At 43.8% G+C, this 25242-nt stretch overlaps 2 protein-coding genes across 8 annotated transcripts in view; one reads left to right on the forward strand and one right to left on the reverse strand.

The window, feature by feature from the left end:
• ECD (ecdysoneless cell cycle regulator) overlaps positions 1 to 469 on the forward strand; it is a 34081-nt gene extending 33612 nt beyond the window's left edge. For all 3 annotated transcript variants that reach the window (XM_075533717.1, XM_075533719.1, XM_075533718.1), the window contains exon 14: positions 134 to 469. In XM_075533717.1, the coding sequence (XP_075389832.1) occupies positions 134 to 364 (231 nt within the window). In that variant the 3' untranslated portion in view covers positions 365 to 469. The remainder of the gene's footprint in view (positions 1 to 133) is intronic.
• Positions 470 to 9720: 9251 nt separating this feature from the next.
• The window catches only part of NUDT13 (nudix hydrolase 13), a 29244-nt gene continuing 13722 nt past the window's right edge, over positions 9721 to 25242 (reverse strand). For all 5 annotated transcript variants that reach the window (XM_075534293.1, XM_075534292.1, XM_075534290.1 and 2 more), the window contains 7 exons: positions 21648 to 21796; positions 19614 to 19745; positions 16177 to 16283; positions 14705 to 14830; positions 14492 to 14603; positions 13607 to 13761; positions 9721 to 10802 (listed from right to left, as the gene is read on the reverse strand). In XM_075534293.1, the coding sequence (XP_075390408.1) occupies positions 10626 to 10802; positions 13607 to 13761; positions 14492 to 14603; positions 14705 to 14830; positions 16177 to 16283; positions 19614 to 19745; positions 21648 to 21792 (954 nt within the window). In that variant the 5' untranslated portion in view covers positions 21793 to 21796 and the 3' untranslated portion in view covers positions 9721 to 10625. The remainder of the gene's footprint in view (positions 10803 to 13606; positions 13762 to 14491; positions 14604 to 14704; positions 14831 to 16176; positions 16284 to 19613; positions 19746 to 21647; positions 21797 to 25242) is intronic.

Here is a 25242-nt window from a genome sequence, read left to right on the forward strand (position 1 = left end):
CAAAGGATATGCATTTACTTTTTAATTTGAAATTCAACTGTTCATTGTGCTTAGTTAGCTTGTTATTGTTGTGATGACCATTCGTTCTAATGGTATCTGATCCCGTGATTTTTTTCTCCCCTCCATAAATAAGGAATCTCTAACTCAGGTTACCAGTAACAATTCAGAGGAGGAAGATTCTGATGCAGAAGAATCAGTTTTATCACCTGTGGATGTGGACCTGAACCTGGTTTCAAATATATTGGAATCCTACAGCTCACAAGCTGGACTGGCAGGACCTGCTTCCAACCTTTTACAAAGCATGGGAGTGCAACTGCCTGACAACACTGATCACAAACCCACAAGTAAACCGACGACGCATTAACCAGCACACCCTGCATCATTTTCTTCTGAAATGAATATTAAGTGTGATTGTGTCCATATTAAGTAAAGAGTACATAGTAAGTAAAAATATTTCTTTACAAGTTGACTTCTCCATGAGTCCCAAATATTGACGTCTGTGCATAAACTTTGTGCATAATCTCAACTCTAGTCTGCATAAGATTCTGAAGTAAGCAAGAGAGAGAATTGAAGTCCTTGAACATCCCCCTAGTAGAGGACATTTATACGCCCAATGCCCATGTTAAGGACACAGCCTACTGCAACGCACTCTGAGTGTAGGCACCTATGTATTGTAAACCACCATGTGTATCAAGGTCTTGCATCTCCTTACAGAAGGGTTGCTAGGAGGAGATGAGCCAATCAGAATGCAGTGTAGCACCGATGAAACACAACTTTCCTCTAGTTCCTAAATGCTTCCTCCCTCCCACTATTATGATCACAATTCTACCTTACAAATCTGGCTAGAACAGAGGATGTACACTGGTACGGATAAGACTGGAAACAGGAATCCAGGACATAGAAACTCCTCAGCACCAAGACTGAGAGTAGCGATACCAGAAGGGTAAGGGAAAGGTGGGGGAGAAAGGGGAAACCGATCACAATATAACCCCCTTCCGGGGGGATGGACAACAGAAAAGTGGGTGAAGGGAGACATCAGACAGTGTAAGACATGAAAAGATAATTTATAAATTATCAAGGGTTCAGGAGGAAGGGGGAAAAATGAGCTGATAGCAAAGGCTCAAGTAGAAAGCAAATGTTTGAGAATGGTGATGGCAACAAATGAGCTTGACACGATAGATGTATATATGGATTATGATACGAGTTGTATGAGCCCCAATAAAATAATTTTTTAAAGACATTGAACTTTTTTAGTAACATTTTTATTAAACTAGAACTTGCATAAAGTTCATTCTTTTACCATGTAAATTTCCATAACAAGGATTCAATAAATCATTAAATAAAAGTTTAATAAGATTAAAAAAACTAAGTGTTTTTTAATAAATGAAAAAAAAGGGGGTGAGGGAGGGGGGAAAAAAAGAGGACCTGACGCAAAGGGCTTAAGTGGAGAGCAAATGCTTTGAGAATGATTGGGGGCAGGGAATGTATGGATGTGCTTTATACAATTGATGTATGTATATGTATGGACTGTGATAAGAGTTGTATGAGCCCCTAATAAATTGTTTTAAAAAAAATAAGCAAACTCCTTGCCATTAAGTTGGTTGCGACTCATTGTGACCCTGTAAGGGATGGTGGCACTGCCTCTGTGAGTTTCTGGGACTGACTATACTAGCGTAGAAAGCCCCTCTCTCTCCAGTGAGCTGCTGGTGGTTTTGAACTGCCAGCCTTTCTGTTTGCAGCCCAAAGCATAACCATCTTGCCACCAGAGCTCCTGTATCAACACAGAAAATAATTATTTTAAAATTGCCCCAAAGTGGGACAAGTTGAACATAAAAAAGAATAATTGTAATTTATTGAACCACATTATACATACAAAAGCCCTGACGTTCATAATGATACACCAGGAATATCAGAGATTCAAAGAAAAAACTCTAGAAAGTTCATTACCATTAGAAGATATTAGAGCATCAACTTCTTCCTCTGAAAGTTGTTGGTTAAAGAATGCCCCATTCATTCCTTTTCTGTGTGAAAGCCAACAGCACACAGAACCTGGAAGTCTCCAGAAGAATCCTACCTAATATGGCAGGAGTCACAGAAACGTTAGTAGTTCATAATCTCCTAAAGAAATAATTGGCTCTTCCCCCACCGAAGAATTCACTTCAGAGGACAGCACTGAAGCTACAGCTCAAGAAGAGGGACTGGTGTGATCAGAGCACACGGGAGCCAACAAGGGGGAAGGGGAAAAAAGTGAAGCACATCCTGGCTCAACAAGCCCTGAGGGCAATGGTTCTGCTCAGAGCAGCAATGCACAGAGATGACCACAGGACCGGCTCCACTACAGGACATGGCCCCATCACTGACCCATAGCACCACAAGAGCCAACACTAGAGACAAGGCGGGAATTGTGCCTGCCCTGAGCCACTACAACGAAGCCAGCCACTGGGGCAGCAGCAGAGCAGCCAGGGGAGCAGAGCAATGAAGTGCCCTGGGCTAGATGTGGGGCCAGGGCATGGCACCCCATCAGACTCGACTGGAAAGCACTCGTAAAGGACAACAAATAGACCCTGAACTATTTATAGGGTTTTTTTTTGTTATTGTAGCTATTGTTTTATTTTCTATTGTTAATTCGTTGTAATCAGTCTTGTAATGATGCATATTGTTGTTGCTGCATGTCTACCTGGTAGGGATAGGTGGGATAAGCCAGAAGAGAGAACAACAGGATGACAATTCGGGGGGACATGGGAGAGGGGGAGGTGGGGGAAAGGAAGTGTATGTTAACAAACCCAGGGACAAGGGAACAATGAGTAATCCAAAATCAGTGGCAAAGAGGGTATAGGAGGTCTGGCAGGGCTGGATCAAGGGCAAAGTAACCTAGACGAATTCTTGAAACCCAAATAAACATGATAGTGGGACAAGAAGAAAGTACAAAGAAATAGAGGCAAGAATTAGGAGGCAAAGGGCAGTTATAGATAGCTAAATACAGGCATGTACAGATGTAAATATATATATGATGGAGAAATAGATCTATTTACATATATTTATAGGTTTAGTAGTAAGGAAACAAATGGACAGTAGGCCCCTATTCAAGTACTCCCTCAACACAAAAACACTTTGTTCTAACAATTCAGCAGTCTGAGATGCTCACCTTCCTGGCATGATTGCTGAAGACAACAGGTACACAAGCAAATGTGAAGAAAGATGATGGTGCCTGGCTATCAAATGATATATCATCTGAGATCTTAAAGGCCTGAAGATAAACAAGCAGCAATCTAGCTGAGAAACAACAAAACCCACATGGAAGAAGCACACCAGCCTACCCTGACACTATCGCTGAAGACAAAATGGGTGCATAAGCAAATGCGGTGAAGAAAGCTGATTATGCCTAGCTATCAAAAGATATAGCATCAGGGTTCTATAGGCTGGAAGATAAACAAGTGGCCATCTAACTGAGAAACAACAAAGCCCACATGGATGAAGCACACCAGCATTGAAGGGATCAGGTTTCAGGCATCAAAGACCAAAAAAAAAATCATAGCATTGTGAATGAGGGGGAGTGTGGGGTGGGGACCCAGGGCCCATCCGTGGAAGAAATTGGACATCTTGCAGAAGGGCCGCCGGGAGGAGACGAGCCAATCAAGGTGGAGTGTAACGATGATGAAACACAATTTCCCTCTAGTTCTTGAACGCTTCCTCCCCCCACTATCATGATCCCAATTCTACCTTACAAATCCGGCTGGACCGGGGGATGTACACTGATACAGATAGGAACTGGAAACACAGGGAATCCAGGACAGATGAACCCTTCAGGACCAGTGGTGAGAGTAGTAATACCAGGAGGGTAGAGGGAAGGTGAGGGAGAAAGGGGAAACAGATTACAAGGATCTACATATAACCTCCTCTCTGGGGGATGGACAGCGGGGAAGTGGGTGAAGGGCAACCTCAGGGAGTGTAAGATAAGACGTAATATTAATTTATAAATTATCAAGGGTTCATGGGGGAGGAAATAGGGGAAAAAATGAGCTGATACCAAGGGCTCAAGTAGAAAATGTTTTGAGAATGATGGCAACAAATGTACATATGTGTTTGACACAATTGATGTATATATGGATTGTGATAAGACTTGTATGAGCCCCCAATAAAATGATTTTTTAATACTAAAAAAATTTTTAAGTAAGTGAAAAAAATAATTGATTTATGACATAGATAAAAACTGGTGGAGAACCTGATCAATAATAGATAATGGCCAACACCAATGCTATACTATACAGAACTACACACACTCCCATTCTCATACCCACGAGGAGACAGGTAGTGAGTGTACTACGAACACAGCAATGCACTGTAAATTATATATAAATACTACACTACCACAATGTCTTCAAGGGTGTTGGCAATTTCAGTTAACATGAACAAACAAGCTAGAGTGGCTTAAACAAGCTAAATGCAGTGCTAAAAATATTTCTGAGGCAGAAATGGATTGGAACTACCTGATAATTCAAAAGAATGCTATTGAGGTACTTTAAATAACTTGAAAGAAAAATCTAGAAAGCTGCAACCAAAGCAAAATGCAGGGAACGAGGGGATATTATTGAGAAACTGAGAAAAACACTAAACAAACTGACAATTTAAGTGATGAAAATTAATACTAAGATTTCATAATAGAGTGGCAATATTGGGAGGGTTGGGTAGAGAGGGGGAACTGATTATAAGGATCTACATATAATCTCCCTGGGGATGGACAACAGAAAAGTAGGTGACGGGAGACGTCGGACAGTGTAAGATATGACAAAATAATAATTTATAAATTATCAAGGGTTCATGAGGGAGGGGGCAACAGGGAGGGAGGGGGAAAATGAGCTGATGCCAGGGGCTTAAATGGAGAGCAAATGTTTTGAGAATGATGAGGGTAACAAGTGTACAAATGTACTTTATACAATTGATATATGCATGAATTGTGATGAGTTGTATGAGCCCCCAATAAAATGATTTTTTTTAAAAAGACAACCACAACCAAAAAAAGAAAGAAAAAAAGGTTTCATAAATGGATAACATTGAAAAGGCAGAGGAATAGAATCGGTGGCAGGCTGAATTAGCTTGACAAACCTTTCGGTACGAATCTGCTAGAGGAACAATTATGAGGAAGTAGCCAACAAATCCAGAAATGTAGAACATTCTGCATGACAACTGACCCCGTTTTTTTTCTATAAAAACATTTAGCAATAAAATGGAAGCAAGTGTGGCAATATGTTGATGTTGGCTACAATGCTAGCTGCCGTCAAGTCTCCCCATTCAAGTCTCCCCATTCATGCCAACCCAGGCACAATGACACCAAACCCTTCCAGATCCTGTGCAGACTCTGTGATCTACAGATCACACTGTGACCCATAGTTTCCCATGGCTGATTTTCAATCTAAAAAGCAAAGAGCTTTAAAAAGTTCATGGGAAAATCCTATTACCCTTCATTCTAGTTTTCCATGAACTGTCTAAAGCCCTGTCATATTACTACTAGGATTGCAGTTGATACATACACAGGTTTATCCCAAACAAAACACCTAAACCTGTCTCTGATCAGTGATGACTGCAGACAACTCCTAGTAGTACACTTGTCTTAGTCTTCCTACTGCCATCCAGTAGATGCCGACTCATACTAGCCTATGGGACAGGGTAGGACTGTCCCTGTGGGTTTTGAGGCTGTAAACCTATGGGAGCAGAGTCTCATCTTTGGCATGAGGAGTGACTAGTGGGTTAGAACTGATGACTTAGTAAGCTTACTGGCTTTTGCCATTCTCTATTTGCCTGAGATTCTTAGACGTAACTTTTTGATGGGTCAGACTTTCAATCTTAGTAGACCAGCTTACCTGAGCTGCTTCTCTACTTTATAGTTCTAGTTGTTATAAATAGTATTTTTAAGTGTTTGTGAGATTAGTGTAACAAATCCCCATATGGAAGTATGCATGTTGGTGTGGTGAACAGGTTTCTCCTAGCCTGTTTGGACATGAATTTCGAACCTGGTTACCAGTAGAGCACATTAACTATATGCAACATCTATGAGTGCCATTTAATTAACGTTCAGCATTTAACAATATAACTGATGTATCTATTACCAAGATGAAACATCTATTTTTTAAGATGTTTCTCATGTTCCTCCTTGTGTTGTTTTCAATTATTCTCTATTTTACTTCTTTAGTTTCTAATATCCATTGCAGTGGCCACACAGACAATATTCATGATTAAAGGGTTTATTAAGGAAGTTGACAGGCTGTAATGCCAGTGAGAAATGCTCGGGATAAAGTTGCTTATCAGGACATGTCACAAAGTTCTTCCAAGTCTGCTAATAAATGCCCCAAGGGACATACCACTCTACGAAACCTCAGCTGGAAGGCACTCGGCTCAAGCTCCCGGGGGTCAGAAAGCCCAGCTTCCCCAATTAAGTGCCCAGATGCCCTCTACTCCACAAGTCAGCCTCCTGCACAAAAGCACTCAGCTTCCCTTGCTCTCTGGGTTGGCAAGTCCATCACTGTGCCATGCCCTGGTTCCTGGTCTTTGGCTGCTCCTCTAACGGTATAGCTGTCCTCTGGCTCCAGGGATCAATGGTCCAGAGGACACCCCCCACTCCTGGCTCCTACTGGCAGAGATCCGCCTCCTGCTTCTCAGACGGCTTGTTTTATAGCTGTGGGATGGCATTACAGGGAATCCTGTTAACAGTCACTCACAAGTGAATCCTATCAACCCCTTCCCTCACCTTCTTACGAGACCCATGCAGGAAAAAGTTGTTTGGTGAGAGTTAGAGACTTCGGCTAAAAGGGCCACACTGAATCATTCACTGCCCCTGCAGTCCTAAAATGAATCCAGTTTGACCTCTAATTCCAACTATTGACCATGTCAGGCATAAAATATCTTGATTTTTCCTTGAGCTGTAACCACAAGGTTAGGTGTTCAAACCCCTCAGTCACTTTTTGGAAGACGGTAAGGCCATCCACTTCCATAAAGATTTACAGCCCTGGAAACTCCACGCAGGGTCCCCTTGCATCAGAATCAACTCAAGGCTATGAGTGGGTATGTTACTGCAGCAGTAACTCCCACAGTGTTCCTCTCCAGAGACTAGGGGAAAATTTAAAGAATGGTTATAGTTGAGTTTCTAATTCGGACCCTATGATTCCAAACTAATTGAAATAAATATTCCATATACCATACAATGTTTCCTTATTTTTACAGTGGCATTATTGACATGAGCTTTAACAAAAGTATCTGATGAAAAATACATTTTTAACAAAAAATCATATCATTGCACAGCACTATGATACGATGGCTGAGGACAAATGGGTGCATAAGCAAATGTGGCAAAGAAAGCTGATGGTGCCCAGCTATCAAAAGGTATAGCATCTGGGGTCTTAAAGGCTTGAAGGTAAACAAGCAGCCATCTAGCTCAGAAGCAACAAAGCCTACATGGAAGAAGCACTCCAGCCTTGCAATCACAAGGTGTCGAAGGGATCAGGTATAAGGCATCATCAGAACAAAAAAATCTTACCAAAGTGAATGAAGGAGGAGTGCAGAGAGGAGACGCAAAGCCCATTTGTAGCCCACTGGAGATCCCCTTGCAGAGGGGTCTAGGGGAGGGGACAAGCCAGTCAAGGTGCGATGTAGCACCAGTGAAAATACTTTCCTCTAGTTCCTAAATGCTTCCTCCACCCCACCCCACCCCCGCACCGTCCCCTGTGGTGATCCAAATTCTACCTTGCAAGTCTGGTTAGACCAGAGGATGTACACTGATACAGATAGGAACTGGAAACAGGGAATCCAGGGCGGATGATCCCTTCAGGACCAGGGGTGTGAGTGGCGATACTGGGAGGGTAGAGGGAGAGTGGATTGAAAAGGGAACCGATTACAAGGATCTACATGTGACCTCCTCCCTGGGGGACAGACAACAGAAAAGTGGGAGAAGGGCAATGTTGGACAGTGCAGATATGACAAAATAATTTATAAATTATCAAGGGCTCATGAGGGAGGCAGGAGCAGGGAGGGAGGGGAAAAAATGAGGACCTGATGCCAAGGGCTTAAGTGGAGAGCAAATGTTTTGAGAATGAAGAGGGTAATGAATGTACAGATGTGCTTTACACAACTGCTGTATGTATGGATTGTGATGAGTTGCATGAGCCCCTAATAAAACGATTAAAAATGAAAAAAATAAAATGTTTTTAAATATTTTATTTTAAATGGATATTTTAATTTTCAAATTTAAAAATTTTAATTAAAAATTTAAAGGCTATCTTAATATATTTTATTATTTATTTTGAAGTTGCATTTAACATTTGTGAAAAGTGAGATTCCAGAACGCAACACTCATTTAGCTAACTATGAGAAAAAGCTTTCCTCACAATGTAGTTCTGGTTTAGTATGCTTATTTTCTCCAAGAATTGAAATATTAGGTAAACAGGGGGCATAGATGGGCCAAATTGAGGGGGCTTCAAAAAGTACATGGAAAGAGGAATTAAAAGAAGGGAATTTTTCCATGAACTTATTGAAGCCCCCTGGACCATAGAATGCATGAATTGCTTTTTAATTGCAATTGCCAAAGAGTAATTACTTTGAGCCAGGCCCACTCTGCTGGAAAATATATAAACATATTTGTTTTAAAGTGTACCTGTTTTCGCTCTTCTACTTCTTTGTCCTTAGCACTTCATCATTCATTGCCACATAAATATTTTCTAGCCAGGTAAGCCCTGAACCAAAAGCTTATTATTTATTTATCTGTCATTTTCAGTACCGGGTCCTAATCCTGCTCAGTTTTCAGATCCCCTTGGAATCCTGTACCAAAGTCCTCCTCCCACTGATGGTAACAAAGTTCCAGGTGGTAGCTTCTCCTACTAGCCATTCTCTTTTTTTCCAAGAAAACACATGAATCAAAGTAAACAGTTACTCCATGCTTAAGTTTGAGAAACTCACAAACATGAATCCCAAACACTCCCCTTCGTCAGTATTTCCAGACTGGGGCTGTGCCCACATGTGCTCACAAACACACCCACGGACAGACAGACACAATTGGGCGAGCGCGGACCCTGAACTGTGCTCTCCTGACAGCAAGATAGGAAGAAATCTCAGACCTCTGTTGAGAGGGCTTTCCCTTCTCCCTGCTGGGTTCCACCTACATAACGGTAAGCTGGAGTCCTGGTCACGCATTGGGTTAAGCAATGGGCTCCTGAAGAGCCTCAACCAGTAGCTCCTCAGGAGGAAGATGAGGCAGACAGCAGTCTCAGAAACTCTCTGCCCTACAGGGTTGCTATGAATCAGGGTTGAGGGCCAGGTGTCAACCTAACAGGACAATCAGATTCCCTCCTATCCCGTGCTGCACTATTTCCTGATAAAGGCACTTTGGGCTCCCCCACACTGATGGTTTGCTGGCAATGACGAGAGCAATGTCTCTTTGAGATAAAAGGTATTTTAACTTGTCTCGTTCCAGAATCCCTTTGACCTCAACCTGTAAGTCTCTGTTGTGTAAATATCCATTAGATTTCCGGTACATGTTTTTAACACGGTTGTAGCTGGAATCAGCTGAAGATATTACTTTATCTCTTTTCAATCGTTAATAAGAATATTCATATATATAAAAAAAAGAGTACTCTTTCTGCAGGCTCTGAACCTGGGCTTAAATCACTGTCACACCAATAAAAAGATCCCTCACCCCAAATCCTCAGAGGGTAGAAAAGCACATCTGAACAAGGTGTGGAAATGTTTTTATTTCCCCAAAATAAATTAATCTCTTTTGTGACACGGTATAGAATGGCATATATGAACAATGAGAAAATCCTAAATTTAGTTTATCCCATAAAACTCAAGAAATGGAACCATTTTGCTCTCCCCTTTACATGGCGTAAATGAACTCTCATGACTCTTATTTAAGTGGGTGGTACTAACCCTTCATTGAAGGCAGTTAACATTTGCTGCATGTCCAGGCGGCAGCTGCTCTTTTAAACAGGCATGGCAAAGTAGCGGTCTTTTCCTTGCTTCTCAAACTGAGCAATAACAAAACTGCACTAAGAATATTAAAAAGGGCTTACTATCTCTAGAGAACCTCACTGTATCAAACTCAATGCAGAGGATGACCTTGGTTATTTTGTTAAGGGACTTAACCAAATATATTTATTTAACTACCATGTTGTAATTCAAAAATACTATCCTGTTCTATTCGAATTCTACAACATACAATGGATAGGGATTTCCTATAGATTTTTCAATACCAAGATAAACATTGTAAACAAAATTGCACAGGCACATTTTGGCAGTTAGAATAATTAAGCATTCCAAGTCACATTCCAAAACAGGTTTGCTTCCAAGGTCTAAGGAGAAAATGGGTGAACAAAATCAATCCCTCAATCTTCCCTCTGATTTAGACACTTAACATCTAATCAGGTTTTCTTCTCACACAACCTTTTTGATGGTCCACTAGTAAGAACCTTGGTCAACACTGCTGGTGGAGGTGGTTTGTGGTCAGCTCACCTTCTGCCCTGTTTTATGAGACTAGCCTGGCAATGACCTTTGTTTCCTCTTTTTTATCAACACATCTCTGGAATGCCCTTCAGAGGTACTCAGGAGCTATGATCAAGGCTAAGCAGACAAGAAAAACAGCTCTATTTTTCTAACCATTCCTTAATCAATTGGTGGGCAATAGCTATCTTGGGGGGCAAGTAGAATGGGAAGGCACCCTCCTGCTGTTGGGAATAGGGGCCCTTTCTCCTCAGGGCCATGGCCACCTCATCATGACTGAACCACGCAGCTGCCTCCAGTTCTCTCAAGTTCAGCTGGATCTGAAAGAAATAAGGTGGAAAGGGATGTAAGGCAGCAACTACAAAAATTACACTACTATGTATTGCTTGTTCATATTAGGGTGTCTCTCCTACGTGCTATGACTTTGGGGGTTACCCTCTTGAAGTTGTGCTATGTTTTTCTGGATTTTGGTACACTGATGAACCTACAGGGATAGCAAACAGAACGAGGGTTTCTGCGGGTGGGGGTGGGGAGCTGATGTCAAGGAGCCTAGGAAGAAAAAGCAGGTTTGGAAAGGGATTGTGGAAGCAGTGGCACAATTCTCCTGGACATGATTGAACTTTGCAGTGGCATAACATTTTTTGGTATATGAAACTCAGGACTGATGAACCCACGTAGACAGCAAGTGGAATAAGATTTACGGGGAAGGGATGCAACACTGGTGGGGTGTGATGGGGAGACAATGTCAAGGTATCCATGTAAGGAAATGTTTGGAAAGTGGTGTGAAAGCAACTGCACAATTCTTCTGGATATGGTTGAATTATGGAATGGTACGATATATGTATTAAATCCCAATTAATATATATTCTTAAAAAATTATAATACTATGGCCAAAGGTGACACCATTATTTCAGAACCTGAGATCCATAAGCTGTGAGAAAATCTGTTTGAGGTATTGCTCAGCAGTAAAAGAGACAAAATACATACCTGTATATAAAATATAAATACAAATAAATTATATTTATTCATCCTCTGAACATTATTATAATATAACTTATATTTATGATGAAATACAAGTAAATATGGCTAGCCTTGAGAAAAATGGGAATTCCAGAAAATTTCATCGTGCTCATGAGGAGCCAGTACGGGGATCAAGAGGCACCTGTGCACACAAACAAGGCAAGGGAACACCGTGTGGTTTAAAGTCAGGGAAAGTGTGCGTCAGGGTTGAATCCTCTCACCACACTCGATCAATCTGCATGCTGAGCAGATCACCAGGGAAACTGGATTAGATGAAGAAGAATGTGGTATCTGCCTCATGCAGACGAGAGAACCTCGCTTGCTGCAAGTGAGGAAGATTTGAAGCACTTGCTGATGATCAAGGATTGCAGCCTTCAGTGTAAAGAAAACAAAAATCTCACAACTGGACCAATAGGCAGCATCAAGATAAATGGAAAACGCTAGGACTTGTCAAGGGTTTCCTCCTGCTTGGCTCCCCAATCAATGCCCATGGAAGCAGCAAGAGATAAAATGCCTCCTTGCATTAGGTAAATCTGCTGCACAACGTCTCTTTAAAGGGTGGAAAAGTAAGGACTGAGGTGCGCCTGACCCGAGCCCTGGTATTTTCAATCGCTCGTATGTGCGTGGAAGTTGGATTCTGCATAGGGAAGACGGAGCAAGAATCCCCGATGCACTGAACTGGCGTGTGAGCAAAGACTACTGCAAGTGCCACGGCTGCCAAAGAGTACCCACATCTGTCCTGAAAGAAGTACAGCCAGGACTCTCCTTGGAGGCAAGGACGGCGGTGAGACTTTGTCTCCAGTACTTGGACATACTGTCAGGAGAGACGGGTCCTTGCAGAGGGGCATCATGCTTGGTAGAGAGAAGGGCAGAGGAAGGGAGGAAGGCCCTGGTGGAGAGGCTGCAAGAAGGAGCTCAAACCGAGAAACGCTTGTGAAGCTGGCCCAGGACTGGCGGTGGCTTGCCCTGCTGTACAGAGAGCCCTGCGAGTCTGCTCTGCCCCAACAGCACCTGGCCCCACATACACGGTGTCAAGACAAGACAAGGAGAGCACATGACCGTAGTCTGGAAGAGTAGGTACCACGGAGGGATAAATTACAAGTAATACATTTTCCTTAGTGCTTCCACTGATTGTATGACTCATTCGTCTAAAGTACAAATGATACTCTTTTCGTTTTTTGATACCCTTTTTCCAGGCAAAGGGCTTCTGGTAGTGAAAGCAGTCTGTCCTCTGCAGGAAGCTGCGTGCTGCAGGCTGCAAGTACGTGACACGGGCTCACCCTACAGAAGCAGAAGCTCGTGAGAGAAACCGAAGACTTCAGACATCTGCCAGGGATGCTACAGACGAGCATGATGTCGAAAAAGTGAAGGAAAAAATGAGGGAGGTGCCGTCAGCCATCCAAACAGATGAGTTTGATAAATGTTTCCAAGAATGGAATCGCAGATTTGACAAATGTATGAAGTATCATGGAGATGACTTTGAAGGGGAGAAGGTTGTTTTATAAAATAAATTTAATTACATTGCTTTGAAAAAAAGCCCCATTTTGAGGGGGCCCTCGTGTACCAGCTATATGTAAGGCACTGTGTTAAATCCCGAAGTGAAAGGTACATTGTCTCATGACTGAGCTATGTACAAAGAAGGAGGCTGGCCTGGTTGGCTGACTCCATTTTCATACTGGCCTACGCGTTCCCTGAGGGTGCAAATCATAGACTTGACAAATTTGAGTAATTTAGACAGAGCTGAGCTAGATAGATATTGGCTGGCTGGTAGAAGGACGAAGCAAAGGAAATACCACAGCATAAGAAAGCATATGAATAATAATTTATGAATGATGAAGGGTTCATGAGGTAAGGGGGAGTGGGGAGGGAGGGGAAAATGAGCAGCAGATATTAAGGGCTCAGGTGGAAGGCCAATGTTTTGAGGATGATGATGGCAACAAATGTACATATGTTCTTGACACAAGGTATGTATGTATGGATTGTGATAAGAATTGTATGAGCCCCCAATAAAATGATTAAATTAAAAAAAAAAAGAAAGCACATGACTGGCTGGGGTAGTGGTTACCCGTTAGACTGTTCACTACAAGAAAGCCTATGAACCCACCTCTGTCTGCTCGGGTTTCACGGTTGCATGGCAGGCAATCATGATTGAGCTGCTAGGGAAGGGCCAGTGCTGGGAGGCAGAATACTGCAGTCTTTCCACCTCCAGGCCCACTTCTTCTGCGACTTCCCGCCGCACAGCTTCTTCCAGAGTTTCACCTGCAAGCACTCAGATTAATTCAGGAAACCCCTGCAGCAGGAAAGGTGGTACAGACAGCCCAGTTGCAAAGGAGCCCAGAGCGGGCTCCAAAGTTTCAGTGAAGCCCTTTCAGGGGTATCCCAACTCTCCAAATGTCTATAGCTGCAGGAAGCAGGCCTGAGGCTGTGTGGAACGGCAGTGCTTCCAGCTCCCGGTTTGCTGTGAGGCACCGTCGGAGCGGCAGTGCGAGAGGCCGCTGCCCTCAGCTTCACGACGTTCTAATGCTACTTCCACCAGCGGCAAACCCTACCAAGGCCAAAAATAAACAAGGCAAGCCAACAAAATAAATAAAACCCGCTGCCCGTGAATATGAAACTGTACTTGTTATTAGTAATACTGACGTATTCAGGGAAAGATGGGCTGCTACTAATAGTCTGTACACCCAAAAGTAAGAGGAATGGGTAGATCTTTCTTGATGCATGTGATCGAGTGAGTAGAGTAAAAATGGAAGTATCTAGACAGGGGTGGGCCTATGGGTGTTCACTGTGTAATTCTTTCAACTTCTGTGTGTTTGAAAATCTGCCTAGTAAAATACTGGAACTCGTGAATGTAGAGGGTAGTGTTAGTGACAAGAGAGGGAAGAAATGTGCTTGATACCTCAGGTACCACAACAGTAAGATAGAGAAATAGCTACTGTGTTGCAAGTGTTCATGGCCTGCATGTCCCCTGTACATGCAATCAAGTCCTCACCAATATCGCAGAAACCTGCCAAGGCAGAATACATCCCCTTGGGAAAGGAATTCTGGCGGACAAGTAGGCATCGGGTCCCATCTGACACCAGAGTGATCACCACAGGAGCCATCTGGGGAAAGGGGGTTCAGGCAGGGACAAGTCAAGCAAGCCTTTGAGTTACACAGCTTCCTTTGCAGGACCAAGTGGTGTCCCGCCTTCAGGGATGCTTACCTGTGGGTAGTAGATGATCTGACTGGAAGGGCACACACGCTTGCTGCCTGCCACATTCTTCTTGGTGGGCTGCCCACTTCTGCTGCAGAACTGATGGGCGTCATGCCAACGGAGGAGAGCCTGTGCCTAGGAGTATGAAGACAGGCCTGGTTTCTTTCGGAGATATTGTAGGGCTTCTCTAGAACAGCACTGGGCCTACCACCTTCGACAGACAACTCAGATGGAAAATGCTATGCCCTCCCCAATGCTTTCAATGGTTACTGTTTAAACAGGGGCCCTGGTGGCATTGTGGGTACACTTTGGGCTGCTAAACACAAGATCAGTAGTTTGAAATCATCAGCTGCCCTGACGGAGAAAGATAAAGCTTTCAAGTCCAGTAAGGAGTTACAGTCTCAGTAACCCACAGGGCCCATACTACTCTGTCCTACAAGGTCGCTATGAGTTAGAATTGACTTGATGGCCGTGAGTGAGAGCCATTAAACTTCCAAACAGAACTATCTGAACATATTTCTCTAGCAGCAGAAGTCTGAACAAAAGAGCACTGTTTTCTAGGTATCAAATTATTTAAAACACACAGAGTACATAGGTAATATAATGGGCACTCATGTATTTAATCACCTCATCTTAAAAAAAATTTCCAATATGGTTGAATCCCCCCATACACTCCTTTCCTGAAAAGTTGGAAGGGTGTGTGTGTGTGTGTGTGTGTGTCTACAATTTAAAAAGTTAAGGACTATTTTCTTTTTAAGATATATTCCAGCCCACAGAGAGAACAACATGGCTGGCCCCACTATGAGACATGATGCCCCTCAGTGACTAAGGGCGATGCAGGGGACAGCACCGGAGGCACAGTGTGGGAATTGCACCTGACCTGATCCCACCACACCGAGGCAAATCACTGGGGGAGTGCAGCGGAACAGCAAGGGAATGGAGTGGCAAGGTCCCCAGGGAATGCTGAAAGTGGACTTTGGGGCCAGGGCGTGGTGCCCCAACAGACTGGACTGGAAAACGCTCCTAAGGGCCAGCAAACGATCCCTGAACTAACTACAAGCTTTTCTCTTGTGAAAAAAAAAAAAAAGATATATTCCAGGGGTATTAACTATATTCAAAGGTTGTAAAAACTCTTTTTAAATCAAATAGGTCTTCAAGAGTACTTTAGCAAATGAATACAACTTGTGAAGAAAAGTTATTAAAATAATGTGAAGTGACTTTTCATAGAAAAAATATGGTGGTGTGTTGAAAACATCTACGAGGCTGGTATATCCTACTGCGACAGATTAGAAATTCTGCTGAGCAGGTTGCCTGACTTTCTTGTACGTAGAGCAAAAGCAGGGAGACTGAGCGACCCTTCTCCAGCACACTGCCCTTCTGACAAGACTGCGGCAGGCTAAGACATCAGCTGTCACCCATGCGTTCACTCGGCACACACGGTCTGGCTGCATCTTCCATAGAACTGAGGGATCAGACTCTACCGTGGACAGCAAGGAGGCATCCTTCATGTTCAGCTGAAAGAGAGCCTTCCTGAGCTCTGTGAAGGTCCCCTTGAGCTCCGCCTCCACTTCAGGTTTCTGTACGGCAGCTGAAGAATTAGAAAGGAGAGGGAAATGAAACAAGTGCCAAGCTCCGCCGGAGGGACCTTTGCCACTTATTCACCTAATAAGACTCAACTGGGCAGAGTACAAAAGAGAGATGCCCAAGCCCCGAGCTGGAAACTCTGAAGCAGCAGACATGGAGCGAGGGCTAGAAACCTGTTTTTAGCAAGCACCAAGTGATTCTTATGCTCAGGCCAGTTTGGGGAACATCAAAACCCCCAAATGTGTCATTGCCATTGAGTCCGACTCACAGCAGCTCTCGAGGAGAAAGTCGAACTGCCCAGAGAATGTCCAAGGCTGTGATGTGTCCTGAAGCCATCTGCTACATATCTCTCCCGCCGAGCCACTGATGAATGCGCACCTTCGGGTTGGCAGCTAAGCCACCAGCTCACCACTGTGCACCACAGCTCCTCATGGAAGACATACACACTGGATAAAGGTGTGCTGGAGGAGTCAGCCCACAACTCATGGCAACTGTGACAGGTTTGTGTCCCTCCAAAATAGGTCATAGATCCTAATCCTCGTCTGTGGTTACAACCCCACATAGGAAGGGGTTGTCCTGGTTACAGGAACCCTGGTGGCATGGTGGGCTGCCAAGTGTAAGGCTAGCAGTTCAAAACCACCAGCTGCTCCTTGGGAGAAAGAGGAGGCTTTCTGCCCTCATCAAGACTTACGGCCTAAACAAAATAATAATAATTTATAAATTATCAAGGGTTCATGAACGAGGGAGATGGCAGGGAGGGAGGGGAAAAATGAGGAGCTGATACCAAGGGCTCAAGTAGAAAGCAAATGTTTTGAGAATGATGATGGCAACAACATATTTACAAATGTGCTTGACACAATGGAGGTATGTATGGATTGTGATAAGAGTTGTACGAGCCCCCAATAAAATGTTTGAAGGAAAAAAAAGATTTACAGCCTAAGATGTAGTTAGGGGAAAATATAACACCTTATCATTTGATCTCCCTTTTGACATTGTTCTCGTTTTTAATCATTACTGCTTTCTCTTCTACTGAGCATTTTCTCGATTTACTTTTGTTATTGTTAGCTTAGTTTTCTTTTTGGTATGTTTCTGCATATGAAATCCAGGATAGTAGAGTTGAGGGGCAGTAACTGCATTAAGGGTTTCTTGGGAATATGCCAGGGGATGCTGAGGGAAATGAAAAGCTGATAACAGAGTACAAGAAAGAAGAAAATATTTCTAAAAGTGATTGTGGTAATGACTGTACAACTCTTCTTGATATGACTAAAATATTGAATTGTATGATATGTGGATTATGTGCCAACAGAACTGTTGAAAACGAGGGCAGCCTAGAAAACCCAAAGGGGCAGTTCTTCCCTGTCCTACGGGGGCACCATGAGCTGGAAGCCACTTGATGGCAGTTAAGTGACAGATTTTTTCTTTGTGATGGTAAGTGGCCGCCTCATCAGTGTAGGATATGTTCTAAGGCAATCACCTTTGAAATAGAAAATGAGCAAATAAGGCACACAGAAACAAGGACACGGAGATCCAAGGGGACAAAGGGACAAAGGCATTCCCCACAGCGGACAGAAAGCCTTGTTCTAGAGTCTGGACACTGGATTTGGACTTCGAGCACCTAAACTGTGAGGAAATGCATTTCTGTCTGTGAAAGCCACCGAGCTGTGGTATCTTTGTTAGAGCACGGCTAGATAATTAAGAGGAAATCTGGTGGCTTAGTGGGTGACTCAGTGAGTTGCTAACCCCAAGGCCAATGGTTCTACTACTAGCGATTCCTTGGGGGGGGGAAGGTGAAGCTATTACTGTACAGATCTACTCTCAGAAGCCCGAATAGGACAGTCTTACTCATCTATAGGGTCACTGAATCGGAATCAATTTGAGGGCAGAGTGGGGGGGAGTGTGCATCCTCCCTGACGACAATCAGTTGCCAGACTGCAGTGGGTCCCACTCCCTGCTGTTAAGGACAATGGACAGGCCTGCAGTCATCTATTTGGTTCCTGTAGGTGGGGTCTACACCCTACTGATAATGGTTCCTATGGAGGTCCAGAGAACAGGTCAAAGTTAAGCTGCCATCCTAAATCTAGGATCCGCCCATCTTGTCACATGTATATGCCCAATCCCTCCTCTTCCTATTGCGCGTATGTCCCTCTCATTGCTGTATAACCCATAGTGCAACCCCTTCCTGTGACGTAGGTCTTTACCTGTAATCAGTGGGCTTGCACGCCCCCACAGGTATATAGGCCTGGGTTAGCAATAGAGATCTCCCTCGTGCTCTCGGCTCCTCCCCTGACCTCTCCTCAGCTTCCCCTCTCCTCTCTCATCCTCCTCCCTTGGTCCCCTGCCTTCTTTCCCTTCCCCCTCTCTCCACGTGGACCACCATGGGGGCTGAGGTGAGCATGCTACCATGAAATGTGACTCCCATTATTTGACTCTCTCGTCTATCTCTCATGCTCTCGATGACTTTAATATAATACTTGTATGTCTCAACCATACAATTGTGCTTACTGAACCCGCGATTAGTGGTGGGGGGCTGGCTGCCCCCAATTCATACCACAGCAGAGTAAGAGATCTTAAGACAGTAACCCCATGCACTATGACTGGACTATTCTGATCAGTCCGGTTTTCGTTAGCTGATTTCTAAAAGTTGATCGTCAGGCCTTTCTTGGCTATGGTTTTTTGGACGGATACTTGCTTAAACCTGTATAGCATCAGAGCGACGTGGGAGCTTCCATTGGTCAGCCAATGGGGACTGTGCTTGGGGTGCAATGGCCAGGAATCACAACTGGGTCGCCCACGTGGAAGGTGTGAATTTTACCACTGAGCCATCACTGCCTCACAGAGGTAGAGGGACTAATAAACATCTGTATACCTACCACTATTAAGAAAACAAGCATTGCAATGTCTTTGTTTTCTTTTAAATATAATTGTAATAGGTGGAAATATATATTTTAATGCTCTTACTTAAAAAAAACAACGCATAACCTATGTATAGTCCTAAAATTGTTCCTTCAAGTTTTACTGTTAGGTGAAAGTCCAAGTGTGAAACGCACTAGGAAGTGCTCATTAGGAATAATGCTATGAGACGTCGGATAGGGCAAGATATGACAAAATAATAATTTATAAATTATCAATGGCTCATGAGGGAGGGGGGTAGGGAGCGAGGGGGAAAAAAAAGACCTGATGCCAAGGGCTTAAGTGGAGAGCAAATGCTTTGAAAATGATGAGGGCAAAGAATGTACAGATGTGCTTTACACAATTGATGTATGTATGGATTGTGATAAGTTGTATAAGCCCCTAATAAAATGGTTTAAAAAAAAGGAATATTGCTATGTATCACCTGTGGGAGCGGGGCTGCCCAGAGCCAGGTCCAGAGCAAACCATGCTTCATGTTGTTCGGAGCAGCCAATCAGCACGGAATCTTCTAGTTTGTGAGCGTCCTGTCCAAACTTACCCAGGAGCCTTTCCAATTCTAAAAACAGAAAAGGGAGAGAAAGAAAAACACAGGGGTTTTATTTAGACAAAACCTCCAAAGTCAAGCCAGCGGCTCCTGAGTCGTTCTCGGTCCTGGAAGGTGTCTCAGAGCAGACTGCGCTCCACAGGTTGTCAGTGGTTGCTTTGGGGAATTAGATTCTCCGAGGGCTAGTCTGAGGCACCTGTCGCGTCACTAAGAGTCAGAGTGCATGCAATGGCAGCGAGCCGCTGGGTGCAACTTGAATCGGGAACCTTCTGGTTAGTAACCAAGCATGTTAACCAGTGTACCACCCAGGGGCTTCTCAGTTAAAACATCTCAGCCATGTCAGACACATGGGAAGTCATTTACTTTGGCAAAAAGTCTCTCTCTCTGGCTTCTAGTCACTGTCCTGCAGCCAGTTCATGATCTGGCTGCAGTCTAACCATGCCCTTCTCTAGCTCCTGTGCCTGGTCAGCAGTGGAGGAGTGGACTCCCTTCCAGAGGGAGACCTGGAATGCAGCACCCTGAGCGTATCACGTAGGGACGAGACAGACCCTGATTTGTAAGAGACGGGAATTGCTTTTTTAGAGCACTGAAAAACTGGTGTCATGTTTACAGTGAGACAGCTTCCTTCAGTCCTCCAGCCCAGCCTGCAGAGTATGTGCTTCCGTGGGTCTGTATAAAACCAATGCTGTGGAGGGAAAACCTGTCTTCCCAGGCCAAGGGACTTACATGAGGGCCCTTCAAAGAGTTTGTAGAAAAAGTGAATTAAAAGAATGGAAATTTCCCACAAAACTTTTGAAGCCCTGTTTTAGTTATTTGTTTATGAAACAATCTAACATTATGTGAGAGATCTCAAGATAATGTTTGGAGTCTTCTGACAGAACCCTCATATTCTCTGCACAGCCAGAAACTCCCTATTCAAGAATGGTGACGTCTGACCCATGGGAAATAAAGTGACAATGTATTTAAAGTTAAACAGAGTTCTCCAAAAAATTAATTTATAGTAGAGATATACAAATTAGCTTTTTAATTCTTACCAAAGGACACTTACAGTCATTTAAGAAAGGAAAAATACTGAACAGTTGGTTACCACAGTTGAGGCAAGGGAAATAGAAAAGTACAGATGGACTTCTCTAACTTTCCCCATCACTTTTCCTTAAATCATAAGTAAAAGCTTGAAACAAACAAAATTTAATTTTAGTCTCATTAACCCTTTTCAGGCGCTCTGGTTGCACTGTGGAGTCATCCCTCAGGGCTGGTGATTCAGAATCGCCAGCAGCTCCAGGGGAGAAAGGCGAGGCAGTTGGCTCCTGTAAAGAGTTATCGTCTTGGAAACCCTAACTGGACCACTAAGAGTCTCAATTACCTTGATGGCAGTTGGGCTTGAGTTTACTCTTCTAGGAAAAAAAAATCATTCACATTGAGCCTTCTAGGGAAAATGATGTCAATCACAATGACAATCTTAAATAGTATGTAACCCCAGGGAGGCAAGAAATCACTAGTGCAAGACACTTTTCACAGAAATGAGATAGTATTTTAAGCTCATTCAAACTTTGCGGTAACCATTCAATTCTGCTGTTGTAGAGCAAAATCAGCCACAGATGATATGTAAACCACTAGGTGTGGCTTTGTTCCAAGAAGAAGGTATTTGCAGAAATAGGCACAGGACTGATTTGGACAGCAGTTTTGCTGAGCCCTGGCCTACAGCGTTTGTGGTTAATATCACCACCAAACAGTATCTAGCTGGGCAGTTCATGTTCATACACTCAATTATTAACTGGCAGAAATCGTACACAAGTTTGAGATATAGAAGCTGTTAGAAAAATCTAGACATTAAAGCTCAAAGATCGTTTTCAGAGATTCAAGATACACTGAATTGTGGCAAGAGGCTAGTTTACTGGTTCCCTTGGGGCTTACCTAATAGACTATATTGGGGAGCCAGATATGGCTGCTGCTGGCGCTCTGATTTCTGAAGCAAAGGAACCAGGTTATGAAAGAGGTAAAATGCTCCCGTGCGCTGGGCTTTTTTACATGCGTCATCATCTTCCTTCAGCTCAAACATAAACCTGCATTTGGGAAATAAAGTGTTATAAAACCACACGTTGTTTGCTGTGCAGCATTCGTCTTTGAGAATGCTGCTCCCATGTCCCTCTTCTCCCGTGGTTACTTCAATTTTTCATTTACACCATAACTTGCTCCGGAAGTGATCTGAGATGGCTGCAACATTCCGTCCTTGGCCCTAGCTGCATACTTGCTCATCTGTCTGTGGCCGCACGTGGGATATGCTATGTGCTAATTTGTCTCTCTCCCCTGCAGGACTGGTCGTTGTTGTTGGTTACCGACAAGTCAACTCTGATTGATGGCAGCTTTGTGTACACCAGAGCAACATGCTGCCCAATCCCGCATCATCTTCCTGGCTGTGGGCGTGGCTGAGCCTGTCGTGGCCATTGTACAGTGCCTTCCAGTCTGAGTGCTCATTTTCCAGCACTGTACCAGAAGATACCGAGGTTTTCATTAGCTACTTTTCAGAGACCCTGTGGCACCCGATGACACTGTCATCTGTAATGGGCTGCTAACTGAGCAGTTCAAACCCACCAGCCATTCTATGAGACAGAGCCGTCTGCTCTCAGGACGACTTATAGTCTCAGGCACCCTATCGAGGATTTCTCCGAGTCAGAATGCACTTGATGGCAGTGGGTTCATTGTCAGAAGTGGACTGCCACGCCTTTCTTCTTAGTCCATTGTAGTCAATCAATCGCCCTGAAACCTGCCCACCAGAGGGGACCCTGGTGACACTGGAAATACCAGTGGCATGGTTTCCAGCACCACAGCAATACACAAAATACACAAATGGCCTTCAAGATGATGATCTCCGTAGGGCAGTGTCTCCCTTGCTCAGCTTTGTTTCAGTAATTAGCACAGTGAATGGCTCAACTCAAATATTTACTGAGTTGACCTTCAAGGATCATAAATACTTACTGAATTGGATCAAGGTACTGTGCCAGTATGAGCCAGTGAGGTAAGAAGTGACATCTGGTTGAGGGAAAGGCAGAGAAGCACTGGGAGAAAGACAGCAACCAGGGAAGATCTGGAGATGCTCGCGGACTTGGTTGCTGCAGACAAGGACCAAGCACTAGACTCTCAGTACACCTCATTCACACTACAGAGACAAAGGTCAGATTTTATCTTCAACACACGTTGGTTTCTAACATGTAGCTTCAAAAATTGGGATCTACCGTTAAACTCCTTATCTCCACTGAAGGGCTCATAGATAGATGGGAAAGTCATGCCTACATTTGATCGGTTTACTTTTTTAAGTAGCCCGAATAAGTGTGCAAAAAAAGACAGCATGCTATCGTCGATTGCTCTAACGAGCGAGTACGGTAGCAGGCTCTAAACTTCTCTAGTCCCTTCCTTAAGCACGTTCAGTGTGGGTGGACCTGGCACCTCCTTCTTGGACCTGAGTGCCAACCACTTTTGCCGGCATGAGCCCTTGACCAACCTCTCAGGTATGGGCAGATTTTTCATTTTAAGTGGGAAGCAGAGTTCCCAGATAGTTTCTGCAGATCTGGAAGCTTTTGTAAAACCAGCAGGCAGAGTCAGCTCAGCATGAATATACAAAGGAAAATGATAAAAGCATCAATGGCAACATTAAGAACTCATCTAGCCTGTCTGATGCAAGGGCTACAGTGAGCGCCTGGCAGCAGAAGACAAAAGAATGGGATGTAAGAAGCCAAACCAAACTCACTGCCATCAGTGCACGCTGACTCATCGTGGGCCCCAGGGGGTTTCCGAGGCGGTAGCTGTTTTCGGGAGTAGAAAGCCCAGTCTTTCTCCCAAAGAGCTGCTGGTGGTTTCGGACGGCCGACCAAAACCCAACACATAAGCAACTATGCCATCAGAGCTCCTGAGGGTTTTTTAACATCTGAGTGACTTCAGTCTCCGGGGGCCAACACCCAATGTATGTCAAAGGAGAGCCAGGGACCACTCAGAAGTCCCCAACTCTAAACCAAGGATCGCAGCAGCAGTGGTGCACCTGTGCTTTGCCCTAATGACCCTCCCAGCCTTCCTTAAACTAGGACCTCCCTGGAATGGAACTGCAACTGAGATCCCGAAGTTCCATACGCTCTTTTTGATCAGAAGCTCAATTTTGAAAGCTTCATTTTCGTAGTTATAATAGCATGGGAATGATAATGCCACAGGACTGAAGGTCTTCCAATTATCCTGGAGGGCAGGGGAGAGAGGCCCCATGGGTTCCGAGTCTGTTCACTGCAGGAGGAAGTCTCCTCCTGCTCCTGAGCAGCAACTGAGGGTCCCAAACTGCCGATCTTGGGGCTCGGAGCTCAGCTCAGCTCGCTCGCAGCTACCATGCAACCAGAGACCCTCCATGCATATTTAGGTCTGTATGATTTGAAATCCTATTTTATAACCTTTTATTCTTAAACATACATAAATATTCTTCACATCATAAAATATTCCTATTAAAAATCATTTTATTGGGGGTTCTTACAACTTTTATAATAATCCATACATGCATCCATTGTGTCAAGCCATGTGTACATTTGTTGCCATCATCCTTTTCCAAACATTTTCTTTCTAATTGAGCCTCTCATTTTTTCCCCTCCCTCTCTCAGTAACCCTTGATAATTTATAAATTATTATTATTTTTCATGTCTTACACCGACCAATAGGTAGATCATTGTGATTGGTTCCTCCTTTCTCCCCCAACCTTCCCTTTATCCTCTTGGTATGGGTACTCTCAATATTGATCCTAAGGAGTTTATCTGTCCTGGATTCCCTGTGTTTCCCATTCCTCTCTGTAGCATTGTACATGCTCTGGTCTAGCCAGATTTGTAAGGCAGAATTGGGGTCATGATAGTGAGGGGAGGAAGCATTAAAGAACTAGAGGAAAGTTGTATGTTACATCAGTGCTATAATGCACCCTGGCTGACTCATCTCCTCCCGTGACTGTTCTGTCAGGGGATGTTCAATTGTCTACAGATGGGCTTTGGGTCTCCACTCTGCACTCTCCCTCATTCACAATGATATGATTTTTGTTCTTTGATGCCTGATACTTGAGCCTATCGACACCTCATGATCACACAGGCTGGTGTGCTTCTTCCATGTGGGCTTTGTTGCTTCTCAGCTAGATGGCCGCTTATTTATCTTCAAGCCTTTAAGACCCCACATGCTATGTCATTCGATAGCTGGGCACCATCAGCTTTCTTCACCACATTTGCTTATGCACACATTTGTCTTCAGCAATTGTGTCGGGAAGGTGACACATCATGGAATGCCGGGTTAGTAGAACAAAGCGCTCTTGCATTGAGGGAGTATTTGTGTCGAGGCCCAATGTCCTACTACTTTAATACTAAACCTACAAATATATGTATATAGATCTAAAATATGCCTACAAATATATGTACATAGATCTAAAACATTCCTTATTGATATGACTTTCTTTTCTCAAGACTTTGATCCTTTTTTAAAAACCAAACTTTTTTTAACCAAA

The sequence above is a fragment of the Tenrec ecaudatus genome, chromosome 16, assembly GCF_050624435.1.
Source record: "Tenrec ecaudatus isolate mTenEca1 chromosome 16, mTenEca1.hap1, whole genome shotgun sequence".
In the NCBI taxonomy this organism is placed as follows: domain Eukaryota; kingdom Metazoa; phylum Chordata; class Mammalia; order Afrosoricida; family Tenrecidae; genus Tenrec; species Tenrec ecaudatus.